This window comes from Lathyrus oleraceus, chromosome 4 (assembly GCF_024323335.1).
Source record: "Lathyrus oleraceus cultivar Zhongwan6 chromosome 4, CAAS_Psat_ZW6_1.0, whole genome shotgun sequence".
NCBI classification, from domain to species: domain Eukaryota; kingdom Viridiplantae; phylum Streptophyta; class Magnoliopsida; order Fabales; family Fabaceae; genus Lathyrus; species Lathyrus oleraceus.
The window spans coordinates 388,299,419-388,325,483 of record NC_066582.1 but is presented as its reverse complement, the minus strand read 5'-3'; the positions used below and the strand labels follow the sequence as shown (position 1 = coordinate 388,325,483).

Here is a 26,065-nt window from a genome sequence, read left to right as displayed (position 1 = left end):
ATAGAATTAAGATATCCCAGAAAGGGAATAATACCTTAATTGAATCTAAGACTCTTCGAGGATACTAAAGCAGTATCTCTAAAAAGACTGGAATGAGACTCTTCATATTGATGAAGCAGCATCTCAAATAGCAAAAAGGAGATTCTCTGTATCGAATCGAAGCAGCATCTTATACGATAGAATTAAGATATTCCGTAAAGGGAATAATATATTAATCGAATCTAAGACTCTTCAAGGATACTAGAGCAGTATCTCTAAAAATGAATGAGACTCTTCATATTGATGAAGCAGCATCTCAAACAGAGAAATGAGATTCTTCAGATAAATAAAGCAGTATCTCAAATGTTCGTCTGTTGGGGGAATTTTTTTTTAGAAAGGACTTATTTTGGAGGAAATTTACTAGAAAGGCTCTGCAGGGGAGAAAGCTCATAAGATACTTTTTATGGTAACCTCTGCTTGGGGAGCAATGATCATGAAGTTGAGAAAACTGACTGACCAAGAAATAATTCCATGAGCGCACGCAGGATAGTCATCTTGTTGAATTAAATGAGGAAAATCTGGGATATATATGATTGATCCTGGATCTTGAATTATGTTATGCTTTTTGTATGATGTTCCATTCTTGCATGGAAACACCATGAATGAAATTATACATGCGACATTTGCGAACATGCAAACGCTGGGGATATTTAGCCGTGCATGTAGGAATGCGAAACGTATAAGGCTATGCATATGTATGCCGATGATTGGTATGATTATTTCTCGGTGAATTTTCCTATTTAGGTAGGAATATGATGTACGTAATTGATGCACATGGTGTATTTGATGTATGTGGGCATGCAAATGAGAGTTGGGATGTGCCGCGATTAAGGCGTTTTTGCTTTGGTGATGATAACAACAGTGTGGACTTTTGTTATAATCAAGATTTGATGCCCCACTGGGTTATTCTGGGAATATATTTGTGTTGCCCCAAGCTACTGAAGGGTTCAGACTTTTCCAACACGCGATACTCCAACCATGATTTATTAATGTTCCGGCTGGAAATGCATTAGAGACTTGCCGAGGTTTGGCCACACCATGAATACATATATGAGAGGCGCTGATTAGCAACTGGAATGGACACAGGTGTCTGCAAAGATTTTACAATTCCATAAAAAAAACAAACTTGGAGGCTGTGAGATTTACCCTTTTACTATTTTAAAAGCAATTTTATCACTTCATTCAATTATGTGTCTTTATTTTCTCCAAAATCTTTAAGAGTGATGTTTATCAAAAATAAAGGTGTTTTGCAAACAAACAGATAAAATACAAAATAATTTGGGCATAACTTTTGTCGAGAAAAATTCTCTTTTATTGATCTGACCCTTGAATGGGTGATTGTACATAAAGATGCAATTCCTTAATGAGGTAATTGTTGTGCATAGAAGTAAGACGGCAATAAAATTGAGTTCCTATTGAGTCTCCACACTGCTATGATCCTTATGTCTTTGATAGTTTGAGCATCTCGCTTTTGGAAAAGTTGGGTAGATTGATTTTTTGTCTTCGAGGGATATGCTAGATGCCTGAAAGTACAGTTCTTTGCCTTGGAATTTATCCCTAACTTTTGCCTGGATCGCCCTTTCGGGTTTTCGATCCACCAAGATACCCATTTTTGCCTGAGCCTTCCTTTCGGGTTTTCAACTCAGCGGGTCAATTTCGATTTTTTTTATTTGTATCCCTAATTTTTGCCTGGATCGCCCTTTCGGGTTTTCGATCCACCGGGATAGCCTTTTTTGCCTACATCGCCCTTTCAGGTTTTCGATTTAGAGGCTTTTATTATTCCACTTTTTTTAGGCAAAGTACTTTTTAACAAAATCAGCATTGGTGGGAAGTGGCAATTCATCACCGTCCATAGTTGCTAGGATTAAAGCTCCTCCGAAAAAGGCTCTGACCACCACAAATGGACCTTCATAATTTGGTGTCCGTTTCCCCTTGGAGTCCTTGTGAATGGGCAAGACTTTCTTCAACACCAAATCTCCCTCTTGAAACACCCTAGGATGGACTTTCTTGTCGAATGCCTTCTTAAGACGCCTTTGATAGAGTTGAATGTGACCTAACGCTTTCAAGCGTTTCTCCTCAATAAGGTTAAGCTCGTCAAACCTTGATTGAACCCATTCTGCCTCGTCTAACTTAGGCTCCATCAAGACTCTCATCGAGGGAATCTCCACTTCTATAGGGAGGGTTGCTTCCATGCCATATACCAAGGAATAAGGGGTTGCCCCTGTTGAGGTTCATACCGATGTACGATAACCATGTAACGCAAAAGGTAGCATCTCATGCCAATCCTTGTACGTGACTACCATCTTCAGGATGATTTTCTTGATATTTTTGTTCGCAGCTTCAACAGCCCCATTCATCTTAGGCCGATATGGTGATGAGTTGTGATGCTCGATCTTGAACGTTGTGCATAACTCCTCCATGGTCTTGTTGTTGAGATTGGACCCGTTATCAATGATGATTTTGTTGGGAATCCCGTATCGACATATGATGTTGTTTTTTAAGAAACGGGTGACTACGTGCTTCGTGACATTTGCATAAGATGCGGGTTCAACCCATTTGGTAATATAGTCTATGGCCACCAAGATAAATCTATTCCCATTAGATGCTTTGGGTTCTATCTTTCCGATCATGTCGATGCCCCACATAGAGAAAGGCCAAGGTGATGCTATAACATTTAGCGGGGTAGGCGGTACATGTACTTTGTCAGCATATATTTGGCATTTGTAGCATGTTCTGGTGTAATGATAACAGTCGGCTTCCATCGTTAACCAGTAGTAACCTGCCCTTAGGATTTTCTTCTCCATGGCGTGCCCATTTGCGTGTGTGTCGAAAGACCCTTCATGCATGTCCTTCATAAGCTGATTAGCTTCATGTTTGTCCACACACCTCAACAAAACCATGTCATAATTCTGCTTGTACAATACCTCCCCATTCAAGAGGAACTTAGATTCCAACCTCCGGAGGGTCCTTTTATCCAGACTAGAGGCCTCTGTCGGGTATTCTTGCTTCTCTAGATATTGTTTCATGTCAAAGAATCAGGGTTTACCATTTGGCTCTTCTGCTGTCGTCAAGCAATGTGCGGGTTTATCAAAGCGCCTAATTTTAATGTAAGGCTGATGGTTGGGCCATATTAACTTGTACATGGAAGCCAAGGTTGCTAAGGCATCTGTCATCTGATTCTCTTCTCGAGGAATATGAGAGAAAGTGATTTTGTCGAATTTTGGGAGTAACTTCAGCACGTAATCCCAGTATGGAATTAGGTTAGCATGTCTTGTTTCCCAATCACCTCTGATCTGATGTATCACTAAAGAGGAATCCCCGAATACTTCTAGTACCTTGATCTTCAACTCAATAGCTTCTTCCAACCCTAGTATGCAAGCTTCATCTCATCCATGTTATTTGTGCAGGTCAAACAAAGCTTTGCGGTGAACGGCAAGTGGAAATTCTTGGGAGACATCAGCACTACCCCAATTCCATGACCTATTGCATTTGAAGCACCGTCGAACATGAGAGTCCAGCATGCTTTTGGCTCAAGACTCTCCTCTAGTTCAGAGGCTTCAGCATCCTTAACAACCATGATGTCCTCATCTGGGAAGTCAAATTTCAAAGGTTGGTAATCCTCTAACGGTTGGTGAGCAAGATGGTCTGCTATTACGCTTCCTTTGATTGCCTTTTGTGCAACATATTGAATATCGTATTCTGATAGCAACATCTGCCATCGGGCAATCCTACCGGTGAGAGTTGGTTTCTTGAATATGTGTTTGATGGGATCCATTTTAGATACCAACCAAGTCGTGTGAGTTAGCATGTACTTCCTGAGACGCTTAGCGGCCCATGCGAGTGCACAACAAGTCTTCTCAAGTAATGAATATCTGGTCTCACAATCATTAAACTTCTTGCTCATATAATATATGGCATGCTCTTTTCTACCAGTCTCATCTTGTTGTCCCAATACACAACCTATGGACTCGTCGAGCATTGTTAAATACATAATTGGAGGTCTCCCTTCTACAGGGGGCATCAGAATCGGCGGCTCTTGTAAGTATTCTTTGATTTTATTGAAGGCTGTTTGGCAGTCATCATTCCACTCCACACCTTGATTCTTCCTTAGAAGCTTGAATATTGGTTTACATATGGTAGTAAGGTGAGAGATAAACCTGGCTATGTAATTCAGTCTTCCCAAGAAACCATGAACTTCCTTCCCAGTCCTCGGTGCAGGCATGTCCTGAATGGCTCGAACCTTGTCGGGATCTACTTCAATTCCCTTTTGGCTTACAATAAAGCCTCAAAGCTTCCCAGATCGAACCCCAAATGTGCATTTGTTAGGATTAAGTCTCAACCTAAACTTCCTTAAACGAGGAAACAGTTTCTCCAGGTTAGTGATGTGCTCTTCTTCTGTCTTGGATTTGGAAATCATGTCGTCAACATACACCTCAATCTCTTTATGAATCATGTCATGAAAGAGAGTCACCATAACACGTTGATATGTTGCCCCAACGTTCTTTGATCCAAACAGAATCACTTTGTAACAAAAGGTGCCCCAAGGGGTAATGAACGAAGTCTTCTCCATGTCCTCGGGATCCATTTTAATTTGGTTGTATCCAGAGAAGCCATCCATAAAGGAAAATACGGAGAACTGAGTTGTGTTATCCACCAATACATCAATGTGAGGTAATGGGAAATCGTCTTTGGGACTAGCTTTGTTTAAGTCTCGGTAGTCTACGCACATGCGGACTTTCCCATCTTTCTTCGGTACCGGTACAATGTTGGCAACCCATTGTGGGTACTTAGCGACTTCCAGGAAACTGGCGTCAAACTTCTTTCTCACCTCTTCTCTGATCTTGAGAGCCATATCCGGTCGAGTTCTTCTTAGATTTTGTTTGACGACAGAGCATTCTTCTTTAAGGGGAAGCTTGTGGGTCACGATGTCAGTGTCTAATTCGGGCATATCTTGGTATGACCATGCAAACACATCATCATATTCGTGGAGGAGCTCTATCAATCTTGTCTTCACGGCATCTTGAAGTGTGGCGCCTACCCTTACTTCTCTCTTGTCTTCTTCTGTTCCTAGATTGATAACTTCGACGTCCTCCTGGTGTGGTTGAATGACCTTCTCTTCTTGTCTGAGTAATCTGGATAACTCTTCAGGGAGTTCACAATCTTCCCCCACTTCGTCTTCAGCTTGGTAGATTGGACAGTCAAAATCATGCCAGACCCTAGCAGTGTCGTTATTAATGGCCTCGGTGGTGTCTTTGCATGTTATGATTTATGCAGTTTATTTAGAAAGTGCGTGCATAAAAATTGATGCCATTTTATTATAATAGAAAAAACGAAAGGAAGAGAACAAAAATTTGAATGCAAATCGCCATTTTATTAATGATATAAAAACTTCTTGAAAGATAAAGGAGGCCCTACAACATGCCATTGTGCCTTGGGCAGAGCACAGGGTTTTGTCTAAAATAATAAAATTACTTTTAAAAAAATTGGGGGACTTCCACAACCTTCCAGTTTGTCAGTTCTTCATTAGGTGCGGCTTGTCGTATCCAGCTAGACACCCCCTCTTCACGACTTCATTATTGATCATTGCCACCTGGTTGCCAAAAATGTGGCCAGCGCTGGTGAACTTTTCTTCTACAGAAGGAATCTGCTCTTTGTCGTGTTGGTTACCGGTTTCATTTGACGACGGGTCATACCCCAACCCAAACTTGTCCCGCTTCTCTCGCACTTCCACCACTTTGCCCCAGTCCTGAGCATTTTCACTCTCCATAACAGCCTTAGCTCCTTGCCACGAGGCCATGGACGGTCCTGATTTTGGGGTCTCCAATGTCTGCTGGACGGCCATCATATTTACCACTTCCAAGGATTGGAATGGTGTCTCGGTTATCTCGCCATCCACCTCGATATACCGGAAAGACGTTAAGTGGCTAACCAAGATATCCTCCTCTCCTCCAATCACAATCATCTTGTCATTTGTAATGAATTTTAGCTTTTGATGTAGAGTGGAAGTGACGGTGTCTGCAGAGTGAATCCATGGTCTCCCAAGTAGGAAACTATAACCGAGATGTATGTCCATAACCTGGAATGTGATATTGAAAAAAGTTGGGCTTATTTTGATTGGTAAGTCAACCTCCCTTATCACTGCTCGGCTTGAGCCATCAAATGCCTTTACAATTAGAGTGATGGGCTTCATATTCATCCCTTCCATTGGTAGCTTTATTAAAGTGGTCTTTGGCATGACATTCAATGAGGAACCTGTGTCTATTAATACCCTTGATAGTATAGTGTCTATGCATTTCAATGAGATATGTAGGGCTTTGTTATGGTTCTTTCCTTCGACCGGCAATTCATCATCGTTAAACCCCAAAAAAATTCTGGTGGTCACACAAGCTATCACATCGTCAAACTGTTCTATCGTTATGTCTTTCGTGATATGTGTTGCGCTTAACACTTTCAACAATGAGTTCCTGTGTGCTTCTGAGTTGAGCAACAAAGATAACATGGAGATTTTTGAAGGTGTTTGATTCAATTGGTCCACCACTTTATAATCACTCTTCTTGATTATCCTCAGAAATTCCTCGGCCTCTTCACGAGTGACTGCAGCTTTAGGAGATAGATGCATTTCTTTCATTTCTTGATTAAGGACGGGGATTTGGACAGGAACAGCAACTTCCTTCCCTTTAGCTTTTGTAGAAGCATCAACAGTCCTTGGCGTGAACACTCAGCTACTACGTGTCATTCCAGCTGGCCCCACAATCGAGGTGATGTTTGGTTCATTGATCACCAAGGGTTGGTCTTCCTGCCCTTGCTTAAAAGCTCTGGGCTGATATATCCACGGGACCACCTTCTCATCTTTATACGCGAACGGTACTGGAAATTCTAACACCAATAGGCTTATAGGGATTTCTACATTAACCTCGTCATAAGGGATGTCCACCACAGCTATCTCTTCCTCGCCCTTGCTTTTGGCACGGCGATTGATCTGTAACTCGCCTTGATCCAACATTCGTTGTATAAAATTCCTCATTTTTTTATCGTTTTCTTCATCAGCTAGCTCCTCTGGGATTAGACCACTCTTTAGCCGTTGTGTTCCTATCCTGACAATAGGGGTTTGAATTTCTTTAACTTTAAGAATCAATTCACCCTGATCACTCTCCTCAATGGCACTGACGGAAGCATCCCCATGTGTTGGCATGGGATTGGTGTTCACGTTCGGGCGTCTCAGAGTGAAGGTGACAACCTTTGATTCAATGAAGTCTTGTACCCGATTTTGAAATACAAAGCAATTCTCCAGGGTATGGTCGGGCACTCCCGTGTGAAATTCACAATGGGGGTTAGCATCATATCCTGGTGGATATGGAAAAACAGCCGGTTTTAGCTCCCTCAATGTCAAAAGACCCTCCTTTCACAGATATGGAAATATTTGGCTATAAGGTACTGGTAGAGGATCAAGTTGCCTTCTTTGAGGCCTTGGCTTGAATTGCTTTGGTGGCGCGGTGTTCTACTGTTAACGATGTTGTTGATGATGTGGTTGATACATTTGTTGTTGCTGTATGGGTTGTTGATAAGGTATGGGTACCACGATGGCAACTTGGCCATATGAAGTATGTTGCTTCCCCTTATAGCCTATGAATATAACATTCATATCACCTTCTCTTTTCTTCTGGAAGCCTCCAGAATACTTTTTCGGTGCGCTAGGGGATGCCATAGCTCCTGGAATCTTTCCATCCCTTAACCCTTTTTCTATGCGATCTCCGATTGTGACTAGATACACAAAGTCAGATGTCGCACTACTTACCAATCTATCAAAGAATGGATCTTTCAATGTGTCCACAAATATTCCAGTCATTTCTTTTTCAGACAATGGTGGCTCTACCTGAGCAGCCAACTCTCTCCATCGCTGGGCGTATTCTTTGAATGACTCCTTTTCTTTCATGGTCATCCCTTGTAACTGCATTCGGTCGGGCGCCATATCTAAGTTATATTTGTATTGACAGAGAAATGCGTCAACCAAATCCTCCTAGTTTTGAATCCGCCCTTGCTCTAAGCTCATGTACCATCTTAGAGACGCTCCACTTAAACTGTCTTGGAAACAGTGTATAAGCAGTTTGTCGTTTTCAGTATGGGCAACCATTTTCCTGAAGTACATTACCAGGTGACTTCTTGGCAAGTCTGGCCTTTGTATTTCTCAAAATCAGGAGTCTTAAATTTAGCCGGGATGAACAAATTCGATACCAAACGCATATTCATGGCAGCGGTGCCGAAGATATTATTCCCCTCTATAGCTTTGATCTTCTTTTCCAAGGCACGAAGCCTATCTGCAGTAGGATCTGGAAGTATCTTAGGCTTCGGTTGATCAGGCACATAGAAAGTGTCGTATGGGTCATCTCATATTTCGGATCCATGATGAGCAGATGCATCAGAAGGCTCTGCACGATCCCCATCCCCTTTGCTTCCTACCGGTATATGAACCAGACTCTTCTTGGCGTGGATGAAGCTCTCGTCTTGTTGGACCAATCCCGATGTGCTATCATTCCTCCTTGCCCCAGCTTCTGCATTCACAACCCTCTCTCTGGGTGATTACGAGCATTGTTTCTAACAGTTGATCCATTCTCTCTTGGATCGCATTGATGTTTGTTCTCATGGTAACTTGGTTAGCCTCAACTTGCTTTAAAGTCATCTTGTAGTTGCTTCGCGTCTCGTATCGGTGTTGATTAGTCAGCGTTGTTGGATAAAGGGTTCAAAAGGTTGGGTAAGTTTTTTGAGTTTGTATGAAGCGTGATGCATAATGAGAATGCAAATGTTATGCATATCTTATTTTCAAGGAATCGTTCGAGTTTCATTAGTTGTTAGTAATTCAGAGAAACAAGAAATACTTAGAATAGCAATAATGGAGTAATTTTAAACATCATTCATTCAAGTACATAACGTATGGGTCCAAAAGGCCCTAGTTCAAAATACATTGTCAAAGGAACAAAATATAAGACATAGGAAAATTAAATTGCAGGCTTTCTGGCTTGGAGTTCTTCTAGTTCTTCTTTGAATCTCTTCAGCAATCCTCTACAGAGCAAAATGAAACTAATTATGGCTGGAGGAGTGCTATCTTCCTTTAACTCTTCAACCGCATCTCTTAACTTCCATGGTAATTCTTTAGCCACCCAATTACAGAACCCCACCAGCCCATCGAGCTTTGCACGGAACTTACCCTTATCTCCTTTCAAGAGGTCTATGGTCTTTTTAAAGGATTCATAATCTTCAATCACATACTCTCGTTCCTTCAACGATATGGAGTTGTCTTGGTGTAATGACTCTAGCTAGCTCTTCCAATAGCTGGCAGACTCTTTTACGTCTCTCACTTCTCGACACTTCTCCTCCCATATTATGGGTGAAACCCTAGAGGCTTCGGTGGCTATATTCTTGAGTTAGCGTTCTTGATCCGCTTTAGCCTTTGCATGACGAACAGAAATGGTGAGTTCTTTTATCTAAGCCCCAAGTGTATCTCTTATCATCTTGTTTTCCTTTGTGGCTAGATGTCATCAATGCTCATTGTCCTGACATTCTTTCTAGGCTTGTCGTAATTGACCCTTAAGAGTATCTAGACAAAGGTCAGCTTGTTCTAGTCCCACTTTGATCTTTTTCCTCTTATGCTCCTCTTTGTTAAACTTTTCCACATGTGCTTGAAGTTGTACATCCTTTCTCTCAAGCTCCCACTTTATGGTGTTTTTCTCATTGATGACTTGTTGAAGTTTTAACTTCAAATATTCATTTTCTCTTTCTAATTTTGCCATGGTGGTCTTGAGTTCATCCACTTCTTCAATAGGGATATGGGTGAGCTTAGGTTCAGGAAGAGGTACAGGTGTCCGAGTGACGAATGGCATTTTGATCATCTCCACCCTTTCCTTTACCCAATGAAAATATGGTTCTTTTGTAATCCTATTAGCTCTCCCCAAATCAGCTCTCCCTTTTCGATTGACATTCTTCCAAGCCTCTCTGATTCGTTGGAGCAAGTTAGGATTCTCAACCCCGAAGCCAAGCAACAAGAAATCTTCCAAAGACCTTGCCTCTAGAGGACCTTCCATTGGGTAGCCAAGTTGTCTTAGTGATAGAACCGGGTTAGAATTCACACATCCTTGAGTTCCAATAAGTGGTAGATTAGGGAAATCTCCACAGCTGAATATGATGTCCATGTTGATGTATTCTTTGGAATACCAAGAAAGATCTTCGGATCGGAGCGACCCCAATCTCTGAGGCCAACTAGCATTTGTCTGTTCTACCCAAACACCTGTCTTCGGAAGATGCTCAATAAACGATTGATATAGTAAAGGAGCACAACAAGCAATCATTCCTTTCTTCTTGGTGTACCTATGGCTCATGTAATAGTAAACATCAGCTAACAAGGTGGGTACTGGGTTTCCGGTGAGGAAGACGCAAATAGCAGCCATGTCTATGAAACCATCCATATTTGGGAATAGGATGATGCCATAGATAGCCAACGCAATAGCAGAGTAACAAGCGTCCCAACTTTCTACTTTTAGTAGGGTATGAGCTCTTTCCAAGAAAAATCTTAGTGAAAATCCTTTGGTATTCCCTTTGGTCTCTAGGTTAGCCTCTACTTCCCTTTTGTCTATGTGAAGCGTGCTAGCAATGATCTCAAGGGGCAAAGATTCATCTATCCCCTCAAACAGTGGCTTATTCTTCATAGGAATCCTAACAAGACGCTCGAATTCTTCCAACGTTGGTGCTAGCTGGAAATCTTGGAATGTGAAACATCTTAAAGGTAGGTCATAGAATTGGGCCAGAGTGACTAAAGCCGTATGGTCCACTCGTTGGTTGAGGATGCTGAGCAGATTGACATAATTCTTCCTAAAATTGATTCTGTATACCGGGTGCATCTGGGAGACCAAGTCACACAGGCTTCTTAGATCGGGATATTTAAACTTGAAAGAGTAAATGTTTCTCTTGCTTGATTCCATGCTTCTTGAATTCCTGCAACTTATGATACTCAGATTCCTTGGAAATAAAATAATATGAATGTCATGCTATGAATAATGCTATGCATGCCACAGGTAGGTCAACATACGGGCCGTGAGAGCGGGTATCCTTGATTACTAGACACAAACCCTTTTGGGAGGATGCTAAAGTTAGGAGGTTCCTAATGTCATCAATCACTGTTTAGGAAGGTTATTGTCATAACGAAAGCTCATCCGCCAATAATGTCCCTAAAAAGAGTCTCATCTGGGTGAGGCCTTCGTATGTTCCCAAAGAGGAAAACTCCTATAAGGTTCTCAGAGTCATAGATCGAGGTTGGGAATACTACTGTAAGGTAGTAATACGCCCAAGGGATCTCATCTGATAGGGGCTTTCGTATTAACCCAACAAGTCTGAGACTTTTCAGGTAAATACTACATAACCTCCGAATATAATGGGTTAAAAGGTCCCTAGAGTCATTGATCCAACTTGAGAATACTATCATCGTGACGAAGACTCGTCGGGAAATAATATCTCAAGAGAATCTCCTCTAGGCGGGGTCTTCGTATCTTCCCAACAAGGAAGACTCCTTGTAGGCGTCCACTACGCAACCACTAACTTAATCTTATGGTTTTTCTCAGGCTCGGGTGGAGAGCCTATCTCACAAAGTACCAATAATTAGAGAACCCCAATAATACATAGCCAATAAAACACCAAACAATAATTATGACAGAATAATAATAACAAAATAAATAACAACCAAACAAACAAGATTAACACACAATACAGAAACTGAACTAAATTAGGCTTCACTCTCTTTTGCTTGGAGCTAGTCCCCAACAGAGTCACCATCTGTCGCATCTCGAAAAATGCGATTCCTCGCGATGGTCGCGGAAAAATTATGTTCGAACAGAGTCGCCACAGAACTTTATTTATCCCAATGAAGGAATAGGAAAATATCCAGAAAACCTTTAAGAAATAGAATAATGGTCGTCGCAACCATATTCGGGTTCGAGAGTCGATTACGCAAGGGGAAGGTATTAGCACCCCTCACGTCTGTTGTACTCAACTGGAACCTTTTAGTTTAATTTGCGATTTCAATGTTAAGAATGTTGTTTGTTATCTTTGGGTTATAAATATATTGAATGGGGATGAATGGAAACCTCAGAAAGGGGAAAAGGGAGATTTTTTATTAGTGTGCTCGCGAAGATACAACAATCTCCTACCTACGTATCCTTATGATGTAATAAGGAAATAAGAGCATTCGTAGTTCGGGAACTACTATTAATTGGTGTGTTTTGTTTTATGAATGACTGTGTAGGTCGGCATTCTAACGGCTAAACATTGGCTTGTCTACTCTCGGTGGAGGTTTAAGCATTGGTTTGTTGTGCGCATTAGAAAGGATTGACAATGTTCTTTTTGAATAGAGTTTTGGTCACACAGGGGGTGACACGTTGAATTAATTTTTTGGATATTTTGATTGGATTCGATTGCGTGTGGGCGAGCAAAAGATAGATTTGATGTGTTGAGATATTTTGTTGGATGATGATTACTCGGATAGTCGAGTAAGACAAATCGTATTTTAATAGTCGAGAAGAGGAATCAAAGGCTCTAGACCATATCCTTTTTCATCCTTTATTATGAAAGGAGTTGATAATAGTTAAGGTATTTTGAATGGATGACGATTACTCGGACGGTCGAGTAAGACAACTCGTATCCTAATAATCAGAAAAGGGAATAGAAGACTCTAGACCACTTTCTGTTTCATCTGAGTAATTATGAAAATAGGTTTAAGTATGGTTGATGTATTTTAGAATAAATGACAAGTGCTCGAATGGCTGAGTAAGACGACTCATATCCAAGCATTTGAGGAGAGGAATCGAAGACTCAAGACCATCTCCTTTTTCGTATAATTTTGATTGATTTATTAATTTGTGGAAAAACGACAATTGTTCGACTGGCCGAGTAAGAGAACTCGTATTCAAACAATTGAGGAGAAAAGTTGAAAACTCAAAGTCATCTCCCTTTTCATTTCTTATTAGGAAAATAATTTGATTTAATCGGGGTTTAGAAGTTTGTTAAGAGAAATGACAATTATTTGACTAACCGAGTAAGAGAACTCGTATTCAAACAGTCGAGGAGAGAAGTTGAAAACTCAAAGTCATCTCCTTTTTTCTTTTCTTTATTATGAGAATAAATTGATTTAATTGTGTTTAAAGTGATTTAGCAATGACGATTATTTGACTAACCGAGTAAGAGAACTCGTATTCGAATAATCGGGAGGAGGAGTTGAAAACTCAAAATCATCCCCCTTTTCATTTCCAAATGAAATGGCATTTAATTGTGATTAGGTATTTTAATTTAATTTGAATAAAAATACTCGACATTGGATCGAGGTTTTAAAATTTGCGTTTGCGAATGAATCGGATTTTATTTAGTGAATCAATGATCTACCTGATTAATTAATAACAGAATAGACCTCATTGTAAGAAAGCCCAAGAGTAAGCTATGTGAGGTTGATGGCGATGCTTAAAAAGCGATCGACTTTACAAGGTGTTTGAAAATGGGCTCGACTTTGAATCAAGAATTAATTGATTTTTAAATGTTTTAAATGATTTTAAATGATTTTAATAATTAAAGCGATCGACTATAAATTGCACACATTAATTTAATCAGGAGCATATGAAATAATGATTTAAATAAATTACATAAAATCTTAATTTTATAAATTGAGTTTTTCTTAATAAATTTTTTTAAAATTATTTTCATAATATTAATATCTATACACACACACACACACACACACACACACACACACACACACACACACACACACACATATATATATATATATATATATATATATATATATATATATATATATATATATATATATAGAAATGAAACAATAAACCAAAAACAATGAAAGAAATGGGCTTAGTGTGAGGTAAGCCCAAAACTGGGCGCCTTGTAGCAGTAGAGGGGGAGGGTGCGAAAAAACCAAAGGAGGTTAGGCCCAAGACGGAAGCCCTAAACGTAGGCCCATGAAGCCAAACACTCATAGTCAACAGGTTGACTACAAAGACCCATCCAGCGTTAGATCTGCTGACCTAAAATAGTCAACACAAATGGATGAGTACCAAGGGTGCGTGGAAACTGTAAGGGTATGGTACGTCGCATGGGATCCAATGGGGTGTCCCATCTTACTGGTGACAAGTGTCCCAATGGTGGAGACACTTGTCACCACCACACGGCTGGAAGTTTTAAACATAGAAAAGCAGCATGCAAGACCGAAGCCTTCACTTCTTCGTTCATTTCTCTCTCCTCTCTATATCAACACAGAGTTTCTCTGCAACTCTCAACTTATTCTTCGTCCGCTCCCCACCGGAGAAGACGGTGGTTGCCGACCAATGGCGGCGGCGCCACCTTCTTCTCCGGCGAACCTTACCCAAACCAAGCAAAACTAAACACTATCCTTCCTATTTCAAGCTCGCGGGTACGGATCTGGCCATAAAAACAAAAAAAAAACAACCAAGATCCTAGATCGGAAACCCTAATCATAGAAAAACCTAAATAGAACTTTTCTCAAACAAAACTATATATAACTTCTCCTCAAGCCAAACAAAAAAAAAATAGTTAAAAACGAACATTCAAAGGCAAAACCCTAAATTTGCAAATGAAACCACAACAACGGAGATTTCAAACAATTATCAAAGGGGTCTTAGTCAGCTCGTCGAGGCGAACAAGATGATGCAAAGAGTTAAAACAGGAAAGGAAAAAAGTTATACTTGGTCGGAGTCTAATCGCCGACGACGCCTTCTCCACTATGTCTGAGATAAGCCTCTTTCTAATCTTGATCTCTCTCCGTCTTCCTCTTCTCTATTCTTTTCTATTTTTTTAATGCTATTAATGGTTATGCTAGTTCTGAGCTCGTCTATCTTAGAGTTTCAGTGTGAAATTCTAATTTAGATCTGAAAACTTGTGAGCTTTAATGAAAAGGTTCTTGAGATTTTTGGCAGAATAACAGTGTCCTTCCTCCAGTGTAATAGCTTGGTATTTATAGGGAGATAGTGAAGGATATTCCTTTAATGATGAGCTGGTAAATCTTAGGATAAATCCGTTAGGAAATCCTTTGTGCATCCCAGATTTTGTGGGGACCATCGTCGCAAGCTCTCACGGCAAATTCTTTCATATCTTTTTGTTGGGTGAATTCATTTTGGTGGATTTGTTTTAGATTTATGTGGTCCCCTTGTCCTTGATCGTAATCTATCTGTTAATCTTCTTAAAACCATAATAAAAAAAAATAGGTTTTGATGCTAATGCCTTGTTTTCCTACAGGTTGTTTTGATCCAAGAGATGATTTGGCAATGGTTCTTCAAAAGCTCCGTCTTCAACGGCTGGATTTGCAGCATAACACCTTGATCTCAAATCAGGATATTCATACATTAGGATGTAATACTTGTATTTTCGGACAATATGTGTAAGACTTTTGGACTAACCTACAACATCTGTAAGATCCTAGATTCAAACTTGTTTGTGTAACAATTTTTTTTTTAAACGCTCAAGTCTAGAGTAATATCTTATTGAAAAATGTTTGGACCATGATAAATAAAAGAATGAACATTCCAAATTTGGTTGACCTTAGTATACCATTATCGGTCAAATAAAAAGTATAACCAAAGGAATAAAATGAACCACACATCATAGCGTTGAGAGCTTATCTCCAACGTGAAGCCAACAAAGGATCGTGGCACATAAGTCTGAGTAATGTAACATCTGAGAGCTTCAAAATGTTATCCATCATTTCGGTTCCCTCCTATAATTAACCTTGGATTAAACCAATCACATACATGCTTCAAAATGCAACTTATTCACATGCATGTTTCAAAATGCACCTTTAATTTAGAAACTCATGATGGATTAAAACTTGGCATAATTATTTGGGAGATAAAAAATGAGCTTGCAAACTTGGCTTAATAGGCAATTATCATAATTCAAAATATCACTTAACATTGATCAACAAAACAACGAAATGAACTTACGTCATTCATTTTCTACCAATAGGAAAAATGGATCAAGAAGAAAAATGTCCTTGGTTTGTATCAACATTGTGACTGAATGTGTGACCATGGTCACAACCTGGACCCAAAGGCCCATGAAATGAAAGAGGCGTGACCAAATTAAACCTTATGTTTTTTTAGCAAAAGCCATACAAAAGAAAATTCGGCATAAATCACCAAACTATGCACAAACCACGTGCTTGAAGTAGTTGGATGAAATATTCATAGGTAGGGAAAACAGGTGGAATTCTTGTGGGACCAAGGGCTTAGACTAGAATCAATGGTCATGAATAAATGAAGGTTCAATCACCCTGTGTAACTGAAAACAAATTAGGAAAAATGAAGAATTTAAGGCTTGAGAGACCACTCAAAGAAGGTTTGAACATGATTAGGGTTGATGAAGTTTTGATCAAGTAAAAGTCCCTCAATTTGAGTCTATGCATCATGTCTTCTCATTATGAATGCTAAGAAAATTTAAGCTAACCGGACAAAATCGGGGTGTGACAAATGGTTCTACCGAAGTGCTAGACTCCAACAATCCCTTTTTGTCCAAGTTTAGATTAGGTATTTTAGGAGCGAAAGAATGAACGAACGACTCTCCCAAAACGTGGGCCTCGGGACCAATCATTTGAGGATTCATGGTATGCGAGACTCCAAGGATCCTCTTCTTTCATGTTTGTTAATAAGAATATTTTAACATTACACTTCATTGGGAAGAGATTTGAATTGTGTCGAATCGATTTAATCGAGTGAAAAGAGTTTGGAAATTTTACTTGGCGTTGGACCAAAGGGTTTTGATATGTTTGAAAATACTCCCTTAACTATTTATCTATATTTATTATTATTATTATCTATTTATTTAATTAATTGCAACAATTAAAGAAATAAACAAATAAAAACCAATAATAATAATAAAATAAATAAAATCAAAGGGTTATGAAAATTCACTTGACATTGGACCGGGGTTTTTAAATTAGAAAATATATTTATCATCATTATAAAAATTCATTCAATTTAATCATTTAATTAAACAAATTAACAAATAATAATAATAAAAATATAATTCTAAGTTAGGCAAAAATGATATGTAGAAGTTCATGAGATATGAGAGATATGATAAAACAAATGATATTTAAATAAGGAATTAATTAACTAACATTTGATTAAATTGATTATTTATTATTTAATAAAAAAGGAATTAAAATAAATGAATAAATAAAAAAAATAATGAAATAATAAAGTGGGAGGTATGATGAAGTTGATGGGAGATATGAGTTTAATAAATAAAAGAGGATAAAAGAAAGTGGTTTAACGCCCAACTCAATTTAACTGCACAAAAGAAATAAAATAAAATAAAAAATGGGTGGGACTCCACTTTGTCAGTGCCACATGATAGCGCATGATGAAAGGAAAAAACAGGATGTGTGGTCTAGATTAAATATGGGCTTATTCAAAAACAACAACATACATCCTTATTTTTTCCATAACTTGCTCAATTTTTCATGAAATTAAGCAAATGAATAATGAAAATTTATCTTCTGAATCTCACGAACAACATGGAATGATCATAATTAAAAAATAATTAAGCAAAAAACAAAAAATTAAATCACATTTAATCATTTTTGCTCATGGAGATTCAAGAACATTTTAAACTCTTTTTGAATCAATTGAGTTTCCATGTAAAATGGTGATGGTTTAAGACACTAATTAAGTGTAGAAAGAATAATAATGTAAAGAAAATTAAATAAATGAAAATTAATTTAAATTTAATCATTTTTTCTCATGGAGGTTCAAGAACACTTTAAACTCTTGATTTTGAATCAATGGAGTTTTCATGCAAAATTGTGATGATTGAGGTACTATTAAGTGCATCAAGAATAATAATGAAAAAATAAATAAATAAAAAATAAACAATAAAATCATACCTAAATGAATAAAAATAAAAAGTGACTTGAAAATGGAGAGAAATTTGTGCAAAGTTCTTGCTCTATTTTTGTGAATGATTCTTGGTGTCGTTTGTGAATGTGAATGGTTTTATTTATAGGCTCTAGAATTAGGTTAATGGGTGGTTTAGGAATTATTTAAATAGTGTGAGTGTCTTTTAGACAATTATTTAATTAAATAATAAATAATTATGTAATATATATTCATGGAATAATGATGTAACATATACATGGAATAATGAGGTAATAAATGAGAAATATTGATGACCTTCTCAAAACATTGACTTTTGTCTTTTTGATGCATGAAAATGATTAGTAAAATTTAAATTGAGATTTTGATGATAAATCAAATGACCATAATTTTATTTTCTCAAAATGCATATTAAAAAAATGCAATTTTAGTCAATTCCTTCAACATGTAAAATGTTGATTCTATGTTGACTTTTCTACTATAATTATGGTGACTTTATTTGATGATAAAAATGCATATGACTAAAAATTCAAAACTTGACAAATAGACACGTTTCATATGAATTTAAAATGTTCGGGAAAAATTGGGATATGGCAGATGTCCATATTTAATTACCTTGAACCAGAAGGTATGAATGGCAGCGGTATTCGTACATTCGTGGTGGAAGAAAATTAAATACAAAAGACCTCAAATTTTATCTTAAGATAAAGAAAGTTTAATGAGTTTTAAATAACCAAGATGTTTGGAGTAGGATATCAAATCAATGTCGACCATCGAGTTGACACTGAATAGCTTGCAAAGGTCGCCTTCGTCAAAAGGATGATGATGAGATCACAATGGCAAAGATCGTTGACATCAAAAGGATGACGGTAAGATCAACCACAAAGCTCTCTATCATCAAAAGGATGATGACCATCACCAAAATGATGATGATTAATCGACAATGACTTCAAAGATCACCAACACCAAAAGGATGACGCTAAGATCAAACTGACAAAGATATTTATCACCAAAAGGATGATGGTAATATCATACTTCAAAGGTCTCCATCACCAAAAGGATGACAATTAGATCATAATAAAAGCTCTCTATTATCAAAAGGATAATGGTAAGATCAATGACAAATTTTGCTATCACCAAAAGGATTATAGTTAACTAATCAACTTCAACGATCACCATCACCAAAAGGATGAAGGTAAGATCAACAATAAAACTCGCTTTCACCAAAAGGATGATAGTAAGTCACAATGATTGCAAAGATCTATATCTCCAAACTGATGATGTTAAGATCAAAATGACTTCAAAGGTCGTCGGAACCAAAAGGATGACGGTAGGATCAAACTGATAAAGGTTTGCCATCACCAAGAGGATAATGGCCACATAACAATGGCAAAGATTGTCATCACTGGAAGGATGATGGTAAGATCAATAACATTTATTTTTATCACCAAAAGGATGATAATTAACTCATGATTTCGAAGGTCACCATCACCAAAAGGACGATGGTTAGTTATATTTCAAAGATTATCATCACCAAAAAGATGATGGTTGACCAAATCTCAAAGATTGCCATGACCAAAAGGATAATTGCCACCACCAAATGAATGATGATTAATATTAATGATTGAGGTACTTCCATCAAAAGCATGATAGTAAAAACATTTTTTGGGGAATGAGACTATCAATAAAAGGTTAATATAACAAACTTGCTGGGTAATATTGGAACGTCATTGGATAATACTTTCTTTGGGATATCAATAACAAAAGGTTGCAGAAAAGGAGTCAATAAGGAACACCATCATTATCAACAAAATGTTGAAGGGAAGGATTCATTGAAAGATATAATTCCTATTAAGAAAGGTTTAAGGAAGCAACTCAATGATAACACCCAATAAGAATGCACATCGGGTGGGAACTCGTTCAGAGAAATACCACTGACTTGGCTATGGACAGCAATTTCATCAATAAAGTTTCATTGAAAAAACTCATTGGGTAACTCTCAATAAGAAAATAATGCAGGGTAGAAACTCTCTCAGAGAAATACCACTGACTTAGCTAAAGATAACAACCCCATCAACGAAAGGTTGAAGGAAACAACTCACTAGGGACGCCCAATGAGAAAATAATTCATGGTAGGAACTTATTCAAAAAAATACCATTGATTTAACTGAGGATAGAATGCTCAACAACAAAATGTTGAAGGAAACAACTCACTGGGGAACGCCCAATGAGAAAACAAATACAGGGTAAGAACTTATTCAAAGAAATACAACTGACTTATCTAAGGATAAAATGCTCAACAATAAAAGTTCGAAGGAAACAACTCATTTGGGAACACCCAATGAGAAAACAATGCAAGGTAAGAAACTTATTCAAAGAAACACCACTGACTTAAATGAGGATAAAATGCTCAATAATAAAAGGTTGAAGGAAATAACTCACTGGGGAATTCCCAATGAGAAAAGAATGCAGGGTAAGAACTCACTCAGAGAGATACCACTAAATTAGATGAGAATCGACTTGGACTTTCATGATTGATCTCGGATCCTGACTTATGCATGTATGCATGTTTGACTTATATGGTACGTCACCTTAGCGGAAATACTACGCATGAACTGATGCACTAAGATGCATGTAGGGATGAAACCGTTGGGGATATTTTTTAAGGTTCATGTGGGAATGCAAATGATTGACATAATTTTGTATAATGTCTCATCTTAGCAGAAATGTTATGTATGTAGTGATGCATGACATATATTTTTTGAAACTTCCTATTTTGGTTGGAACTCTATGCATGAAGTGATACATGGGATGAATGTTTGAATGCAAATAGGTGATTGGATGTTTGGGATTAGTCTCCATTTTTCGAAGGTGAGATCTTTTCTGGATACCAATGTTGATTGGATTTGAGATGATGATGACATCAATGTGGACTTTGGTTTTTTATATTTTCCAATATGGATTGGACTTTGGTTTGTGAAATGATTTGACTTCCTAACACCCAGGCTTGGACAATACTATGATAGTAAGACGGATGTGGATGCTCTTAGTTCCCCAAGTTTGATCCATTGCTAATAGGTTGCACGTTGTTCCTCATAACTTTAACTTTTATGCCAGAGGTCCAGGATGTCCTGCAAATGATTTCATGAGCATAATGACATGGTCCATGCATGACAATTATGCGTTTGCTCTACCCTAAGTCTTCTTTTCAATATATGATGTTGTACTAGAGTGATCTTTCAACAGTTGCTAATGTCTTGCACAACTTGTCTGATCAGCTTGTAAGTATGAAGGAAATTGACCTCTTTGCAACTTATCTTTCCCTAGTCTGAAGGGTATTTGAAGGAATTCTCCTTGAAAAGAAGCCTTGGGAACGATTCCACCATGACATGGTCTGAGATGATTTTCCCTAATGTTTGAATCTTGTAGTGGTCTGCCCTTAAAAACTAGTTCTTAAAACGATTTACATCAAATCAATTAATTTGTGGAAGTTGGGCTTCAATGTACTCTTGAGATGTCTTGCCCCTATCTAGGCTTTTGTTGTGTTCTCGAAATGAATTTGCCCATGTATGAGCCTTTGAGGGACTTACCTCAAACTAACTAAGTATCGAAATAATTTGCCTACCTAATCAACTGATGCTTGGAGATTTGTATTAGAATGACCAATTCTTAGGTCAACATAGTCATTGGATGTCGTGCCCCTGATCCATAGGATTATGAGGTTGTTTTGATTTGGGTCAGCACCAACGAATGTTCAAGTTCCTCTCTGATTGCTTCTTTGAATATCCTTGATGCCAAGTACTTACTTGAAGTTAAAATTGTTCATTCAAAAAATGGTAATTTTAATGCGATGCTCATGCAGGTTTTGAAAAAAAAAATCATTATTGAAATGATGTGGTAGTGAGTGACAAGTGGACCATTAGTCCAGATGCAATGTTGATTTAGCAATTCAAAGCGTGAAAGATACAACTAGAATATGACACTAATATAGAATATTAGCAAATCTCTAGGAGTCAGTTTACGCAACCTTACTGTAGTATGCTTTCAGAATAAACTCTGCCTCAATCAGGTCTTTTAAGGGTTGTAACGTGGTCTTGTTCACGGTTATTGAAACAAAAGATATAAGGCTCAAAATTTAATTTTAGCCCACCTCCTCTTCTTGATGATCTTCAGTCCTACGTCCAGTTAATTCAACACATATATTCAACTTCCAAGAGAATTTGATGGTGTAAGAGTGAGTAGCCAGTTCTATATGGGAACTAGTGAAGCATTACCTGTGGTGATGGTAACTATTTGGTGTTCTCTTTTCCTTTGGTGGGGATCGGGGGCGAGATAAACCCGAGTGTTCATGAATAATACCACATACATAATGAGTCTGTTGTGGAGTATATTTGCATATATAATTGCAAACGCAGATGATTATTCTTGATGTTGTTGATTGGTGGAGATTATGGATATATTGTCATGATAGGGTGTGAGAATATGTTGTTGATGGTTGTCTAATGAATGTGTGCTTGTGGTGTATTTTCTACCTTAGAATTATTTACACTATTTATATTGGTTTGTTTTTTCATAACCCCTTTGCTTTCATGTTTTCCATGATGGACAACTTGCAGATACTCATGATTAGAGTTTGTTGTTGTAAGTGGAAGTTAGCTCCTGGAGTTACTTCCTGTAACATCAAGGTTAAGAACCTTTGTTTTCTTTTATGTTTTATTGGAATTTAATTGTTGTATTCGGTTTATGTTGAAATTACGGAGAGTTGAACATCATAACTCATTATTTAGATAGCAGTTTATACAATTTTGAAGTTGAGACTAAATGTCTAAGTTATGTTGTTTTATTTTATTGAAATAAGATCGATAATTCCATAATGATATCTTAAGTGAAGGTGAACGTGTGATGATATGTGTTGTATGACATTGATATTTCTGTTGGTGACACCTTAGATTGTCGTGCAAAGCTTAATATATAAGTTTTGAGGTTTCGGGTGTTACAAAAATTGAATAAGAAAAAAAAGTACATGAGTTGTAGTAGAAGGCTCATTGGACTAACCCTTGAGTATGACTAATGTACTTTGTTACAATTCTAGGCTAGGCGAAGATTCTTGGGCTAAGCAATAAATCCCTACAAAAGTCATTCATCGTCTAATGCCCGAGGATATGCAAATATTTACTAAAGGGGGGTGGAATGCAAGGATGATCAAAAAATCATAAAGCTTATACCTATGAAATTTAAATTATTTTTAAAATTCATACTTTTTCAATTAAGATATAAAAAAATTATTTTAAGAGGTTTGTTCCTAGATTGTTCAGTGATGATTTGAAAATCCAAAATGCATTGGATCACAAAATCTAGGTTAATGACAAATGATTGATTCATGATCAATGTTTGACAATATGTGAACTATAGTATGAGTATGAATTAGTTTCTTACATAAAGTTTGATTTTACTACTTTCTAATGAAAACATGTTAATGTGAGTCAAGGTTTGAACTCATGTTAACTATGTGGTTTTGCATCAGCCTTGCTATTACCTAATAGGTTTGAACTCATGGATGTGATCAGGACATTGTTTGATTTTTAGAGAAAATAACTTGACCGAAAAGCCTACCTAGTGAGGGTGTGATCCTTTTACAATCCCTTTGACCCTATAATGAATTTTTTTTATTCTTTCAACGTTACAACCCTTAGCCAACTTTAGAAAAGAAAAAGAATGTTCACCACCTTATCTTAAGGATATGAGAGCACTTTAAAATGCAAGGGTATTTTAAAAATAAATATTGGGAGAAAAAGAAATGTATGGAAAATAAAATTAATTAGTAATGGTGAAAAGAATAGAAAAGAATATGTTTTTGACAAAACAAAGAGATAAATAAATAAAATTTTAATGCATTCAGAAGAAACGATCCAAAAGTAAAATGGTTGTAAAGATTGAAATCAAAGAAAGATACTTTTTGAAAAATAAAGATTTACAAATAAAATTTTCTCTCTTATATTTAGGCTTTTTGAACTCAATGGCAAACCAATATTTTTTGTAAACCTCACCACGTTACAACCAAAAGAAAGACCTTAGTGATTCATGACAAATAATGTATATTGTGATATTTTTTAGATGAAATGCAAAAAAAATCTATAATTTATGCATTGTAAAAATTTTAAGAGAAACAGTAATCATTGAGAGATACTCAGTGAGATCATGATTTTGATGAATAATTGAGTATTAAACTAAACATGTTTTAAAATCTCACTTTAGTCAAGAAAGTGATATATCTTCATGATATGGTTTATGGATATTTAGGATCTCGATCGTGAACTTGCATTAGAAAGAATATCATGTCATCTAACAAATTATTTTAAAAAATTCTTGACTTAGTCATTCAACCTCTCAGAAAAAATGCATTTCAAAATATCTGAACCATTTGAATGATTTTTTTAGGACAAACAAAAATATAAGTTGGGGAAAGTTGACAAGTGCAAAAAAAAAAGTAAAATACATAGGCATTTTACAAGTAATCAATGTAAAAATAACTCTGGTTTATCAACTTATTTTAAAAAATGTGTAAAAAATATTAACTTATTTTACAAGTAATCAATGTAAGAATACCCATGATTTATCAAAGAAAAGTGATAAAACAAATGTTTGGACTTTTTACGTACATATTTATCAAAAATAGGTGAAAAGAGCTAAAAAAATCACATAGAAACACACAAATACCTTGCCAAGACCATTTTCATAGAAGCAAACCTCTCTAGGAAAGGTCCATGTGCGGACTAGGCGAGCATAAGCAAGAGAAGACTTAATGGTTAAGTTACTTCAGGGTTCTTACCAATAGTTCTTGAATCAAAAGTTTTACCTTTGTTATTGCTATAATAAGAAACATCTTCTCTCGTAGGAGTAAAATAAGAGAGATGATTCGAACATACGCTTTTTGATTTTAATCTATCAAGCATATCTGTATCACAACTTGACTTTTTGACCTTTGGTACTGAACTCTTTTTGGGTCCTTTAATGTTAATGAAATGAATATTTTCTCTTGATTTTTCATTACTGGCAAAAGATGAAGCAATTTCTCATTTTGCTTTCATGGTATTCACTATAAAAATGTGAAGGAGAATAACCATGTTTTCTTTCATGAATATTCTTAATAAAGGAAAAACATAGAAACATGGCCATTGTTCTTACAGTAATTCCATTCAAGAGATTTGTATGTTGAGGTTTTATTAGAATGACATATGTTATTGGATTTTTTAACATTCATCTTATAATCATAAGTTAGACCGACTCTATTATATGATTTTCTTTGATTACCTAGGAAAAGATTCAAGTTATCTATTCCTTTAGTGAATTTATCAAGTGTATTTTGTAAATCATCACTTTTACTTTTCAAAACATCTCATTGATCATACTTGATAGATTCAGCCACGACTTCGTGAGAAGAGGAAGTGTTTTAAATTAAAATATTTTGTTTCTCTTTAAGACTTTCTATTTCTTCCAATAGGTTTTTATTTTCAAGTTCAAGGGAATGATAGTGGTTTTAGAGGTTGAGACAAGATGGTTTATTTTACATGTCTTTTTGTAAAATTTCTTACAAAATTGAAATAAATTATGATAAGAAAATGTGAAGTTACCTCATCTTGTTCATGATTTTCCATGAGACAATTGTTTGATTCTTCATCATCTAAGGATTCCATATCATTTTCATCCCAAGATATGTAGGCTCTCTTTTCTTCTCTTTGAGGTATCTTAAACTTTCTCTAGATCTGGTTCCTTCTCTAGTTTTATTTTTTAGGTAAGATCACTCTTATGTGCCTTTTCTTTCCGCATTGATGGCATGTAGGAATGAATGAGGATCCTTATTAACTTTTCTTATGAAACATTGAAGTTTCTTTTTGTTTCTTAGGAAATCCTTGAATTTTCAAAACACGAGTTCCATATTTTTATTAGTTTATCTTTGGAAGTCTTCATCATCGACTCCATATCTTTGATGTTTATAACTTTTAGTGTAAGACTTTGGAAGGCCTTATTTACATTCAATCTCTTCAACTCATCTCATGTTAATGTAGTTTACCAAATAAAGTAGTAAA

General features: G+C 36.8%; 1 protein-coding gene across 1 annotated transcript; it reads right to left on the bottom strand.

The window, feature by feature from the left end:
- Positions 1-9,599: 9,599 nt before the first annotated feature.
- On the bottom strand, positions 9,600-10,928 carry LOC127137666 (uncharacterized). Its single transcript, XM_051064105.1, has one exon. The coding sequence runs from the start codon at positions 10,926-10,928 to the stop codon at positions 9,600-9,602; it is 1,329 nt and encodes a 442-aa protein (XP_050920062.1).
- Positions 10,929-26,065: the final 15,137 nt, after the last annotated feature.

What these genes read in the sequence shown, in the direction of transcription:
- LOC127137666 (XM_051064105.1), bottom strand. Translation starts at nt 10,928, where the DNA reads ATGCACCCGGTATACAGAATCAATTTTAGGAAGAATTATGTCAATCTG.